Consider the following 4,227-nt stretch of genomic DNA (forward strand, 5'->3'; position numbering starts at 1 on the left):
CTCAGCGGCCAATTATGTATAAAGAAGAACGAAGAGAGAACGGATTCCTCCAGTCAGGGGCCGCCGGGAGCAGAGCACCGGACACCGGACACCGGACACCGGCTGCTGACGTAACGCGGTCGGTTGTACAGTCTGTCCGCATTGCGTCGCCCCCCCCCTCTCTTTATACCCCCCCCCCCTCCATTAAATCCTGCAATATGCTTCTACATTACCGGAGACACGTCCTCTCCGGGGCCACGCGCCTTTAGACACCCCCCCCCCCCCCCCCCCCCGCGGTTGTATTTTGAGTGTGTTTTTTACTGCAGCATAAAACGAGAGAGAGAGAGAGAGAGAGAGAGGGAGGGAGAGAGAGAGAGGGAGAGGGACGCGTTTCTAGTGATGCTGCAGTGTGTCCTCCCGGTCCTCCCGGTCCTCGTCCCCGGGACCGCGTGGATCGCGCCTGGATTCCCTCGCGGTCTCCAATATGGTTCCGATAGAAGCTCATTCAGGATTACTGCTGCCCAGCCGCGGGTCGGAACCGCCTGAAGCCTCCAGGTGCTCCTCCTGCTCCAGCAGCAGGCTGATACCTCCACCCACCGGAGACGGATGCTGACCAAGACAACATAGTCCATGAATATTTCAGAGACGCTGTAAAGCGATATCACTATTAAAGCCACGTTAAGAAGGAAGGTGTGTTTGGGGTGGGGAGGGGGGAGAGGGGGGACGTTCCTCTCCATCTGCTGCTCTCCAACTTCACCTCAGGTACGTTCCTTTATCTTCTCCTTTTCTTAAGCCACCTCATACATGTGTGACTTCCATTGCTGTGGATTTGTTACAGTGGAGGAGTGAGAGGAGGACAGCAGGTCCGCAGAGAGAGGGAGGGAGAGAGGGAGGGAGGGAGGGAGAGAGAGAGGGAGGGAGAGAGGGAGGGAGAGAGGGAGGGAGAGAGGGAGGGAGGGAGGGAGAGAGGGAGGGAGAGAGAGAGGGAGAGAGGGAGGGAGGGAGAGAGAGAGGGAGAGAGGGAGGGAGGGAGAGAGAGAGAGAGGGAGAGAGGGAGAGAGAGAGGGAGAGAGGGAGGGAGAGAGAGAGGGAGGGAGAGAGGGAGGGAGAGAGGGAGGGAGAGAGGGAGGGAGGGAGGGAGAGAGGGAGGGAGAGAGAGAGGGAGAGAGGGAGGGAGGGAGAGAGAGAGGGAGAGAGGGAGGGAGGGAGAGAGAGAGAGAGGGAGAGAGGGAGAGAGAGAGGGAGAGAGGGAGGGAGGGAGAGAGAGAGAGAGGGAGGGAGGGAGAGAGAGAGAGAGGGAGAGAGGGAGAGAGAGAGGGAGAGAGGGAGGGAGGGAGAGAGAGAGAGAGGGAGGGAGGGAGAGAGAGACGAAGCACTGCAAACTTGAATACTGATGTATGCGGTAAAAAGCAGCAGCAGCTCCGGCGGTGGACGCAGCGTGAGGCTGAGGAGCAGTGCAGCGTTTTGGGGAGCTGATGGAGGCGTCTGAGCGGCGGGTGCTTTGTGTTCGCAGGTGACGGAGCGTTCGATGAGGGCTGAGAAGAAGAAGGCGACGGCAGAGGCGATGACGAAGGAGACGAAGGAGAAGGAGGAGAGGGAGGACCTGCCCAGCTCGCGGCCTCAGTAGAGGCTTCTCCTCCTTCGACCTGCTGTCCTTCACTTTCACTCCGCTTCCTCTTCCCGCCCACCACCGCCGCCCCCACCCGCCAGGAAGGATGACCGTGGTGTCCACGGAGAACTTGGACGAGACCTCCACCCTGCCGGGGCACCCGCAGGACCCCTACCCCCCCGACGACGACCACGACGACCACGACTGCTGCGAGCGAGTGGTCATCAACATCTCGGGGCTGCGCTTCGAGACGCAGCTGAAGACGCTGGCCCAGTTCCCCGAGACGCTGCTGGGGAACCCCAAGAAGAGGATGCGCTACTTCGACCCGCTAAGGAACGAGTACTTCTTCGACCGGAACCGGCCCAGCTTTGACGCCATCCTGTACTACTACCAGTCTGGGGGCCGCCTCCGGAGACCCGTCAACGTGCCGCTGGACATGTTCTCAGAGGAGATTAAATTCTACGAGCTCGGTGCCGAGGCCATGGAGAAGTTCCGCGAGGACGAGGGCTTCATCCGGGAGGAGGAGCGGCCCCTGCCGGAGAAGGAGTTCCAGCGGCAGGTCTGGCTCCTCTTCGAGCACCCGGAGAGCTCAGGACCGGCCCGGGGGATCGCCATCGTCTCTGTGATGGTGATCCTCATCTCCATCGTCATCTTCTGTTTGGAGACCTTGCCGGAGCTGAAGGAGGACCCCAACCAGCGGATGCGTGTTGTTGGCAACGTGACAATTTACTACAAACCCAACGTGCTCACGGACCCCTTCTTCCTGGTGGAGACGCTCTGCATCATCTGGTTCTCCTTCGAGCTGATAGTCCGCTTCTTCGCCTGCCCCAGCAAGGCGGCCTTCTTCAAGAACATGATGAACTCCATCGACATCGTGGCCATCATCCCCTACTTCATCACACTGGGGACGGAGCTGGCCGAGGACCAAGACAGCAAGGAGAGCAAGATGGGGGGGGAGCAGGCCACCTCCCTGGCCATCCTGAGGGTCATCCGCCTGGTGAGGGTCTTCCGCATCTTCAAGCTGTCCCGCCACTCCAAGGGGCTCCAGATCCTCGGTCAGACCCTGAAGGCCAGCATGCGGGAGCTGGGTCTGCTCATCTTCTTCCTCTTCATCGGCGTCATCCTCTTCTCCAGCGCCGTCTACTTCGCCGAGGCCGAGGAGAAGGAGTCCTTCTTTACCAGCATCCCCGACGCCTTCTGGTGGGCCGTGGTCTCCATGACGACGGTGGGCTACGGGGACATGTACCCGGTGACCATCGGGGGGAAGATCGTGGGCTCGCTGTGCGCCATCGCCGGCGTGCTGACCATCGCGCTGCCGGTGCCGGTCATCGTGTCCAACTTCAACTACTTCTACCACCGCGAGACGGAGGGCGAGGAGCAGGCCCAGCTGCTCAACGTCAGCAACCAGAACCTGGCGTCGGACTCCAACTCGAGCCGCCGCAGCTCCTCGGCCGTCAGCAAGTCGGAGTACATGGAGATCGACGAGGACATGAACAACAGCATCGACAACTTCAGGGAGGCCAACCTCAGGACTGCCAACTGCACGGGGGCCGGCCAGAACTGTGTGAACAAAGGCAAGCTGCTCACCGACGTGTGAGCGGGAGGGGGGGGGGGGGTGTACATAGTGTACAGACGTCCATCTCCACCACTCATCTCACTTGGTGCATTTGGGTTCTTCTTCTTTTTGCATTTTCATTCATTCTCGAGTGAAGACTTGAAGAGCACACATAGATTTATAAAAAAAAAACTGAAAAAAATGGCGAAAAAGCTCAGTCATTTCACGAGGAACGCGACGGATCAGCAGGTGTCGGGGGGGTACGTCTCGACCTATGCTGCATTTTCATTCCAAACCTTTACCAGCTTTTACCCGACAGGACGAGACGTGGAGGAAGTGGTTATCAAGTTGCATTATGGGAAATGTAGGAACTAGTGTTTCTGCTTGAGATCATTTTTACTTTCTTTTTAAAAGATTTACAGAATCCAAATAGCATACGGAAAGATCTTGAGGATTCATCAGCTTTCGGCTCTTCAAGCTGAACTCTGAGTCTCTCTGTTGCATTTTTTCATGGAGAAAAGACACATTTCTTTGTGTAGAACCTTTCAATCAGCAGCATATAAAACATTTCAATGAGTTGAAAAATAGATTAAACAAGAGAATAAATAAAGATGTACTTACAAAGTGCAACATTGAGTTTAATAAAAGGCCATTGAATGTATACATTCATATATATATATATAAATATAAATATATATATATATTTGTGTATAGAGGGAACAATGAACTAATCTGACTCCAGAATGATTCCCCCCCCCCCCCCCCCCCGTGACATCCTGCTGACTCATCAGAAGAAGGCGGAGCCATCACGTCTCCAGATGGATTACAGTTAAAGCTCACGCGTTGGTTTTGATTTTTCTTTGCGGCTCCTCCAGTGACATGTTTTTGTCTTTGAGGAAACTGGAGGTCAGACGTTGACGGATGTTTTGCAGGAACTTTATGAACAAACAAACGGGAGGATTATCTGCTGCTGCAACACTCCTTTATATAAAAGCATGCGGAGACGATCTTCTCTCTTATACCGGCATGCAGGACCGTACCTCATTTTCACTTTGACATCTTCTCCAACTGGAATCTTCTTCTC

The 4,227-nt window shown here is 55.9% G+C and overlaps 1 protein-coding gene across 1 annotated transcript; it reads left to right on the plus strand.

Annotated features, from left to right (window-relative positions):
• Positions 1-290: 290 nt before the first annotated feature.
• Positions 291-3,903, plus strand: kcna1b (potassium voltage-gated channel, shaker-related subfamily, member 1b). Its single transcript, XM_037460426.2, has 2 exons — positions 291-741; positions 1,493-3,903. The coding sequence occupies exon 2, from the start codon at positions 1,695-1,697 to the stop codon at positions 3,183-3,185; it is 1,491 nt and encodes a 496-aa protein (XP_037316323.1). The 5' UTR covers positions 291-741; positions 1,493-1,694; the 3' UTR covers positions 3,186-3,903.
• Positions 3,904-4,227: the final 324 nt, after the last annotated feature.

The sequence above is a fragment of the Pungitius pungitius genome, chromosome 2, assembly GCF_949316345.1.
Source record: "Pungitius pungitius chromosome 2, fPunPun2.1, whole genome shotgun sequence".
NCBI classification, from domain to species: Eukaryota; Metazoa; Chordata; class Actinopteri; order Perciformes; family Gasterosteidae; genus Pungitius; species Pungitius pungitius.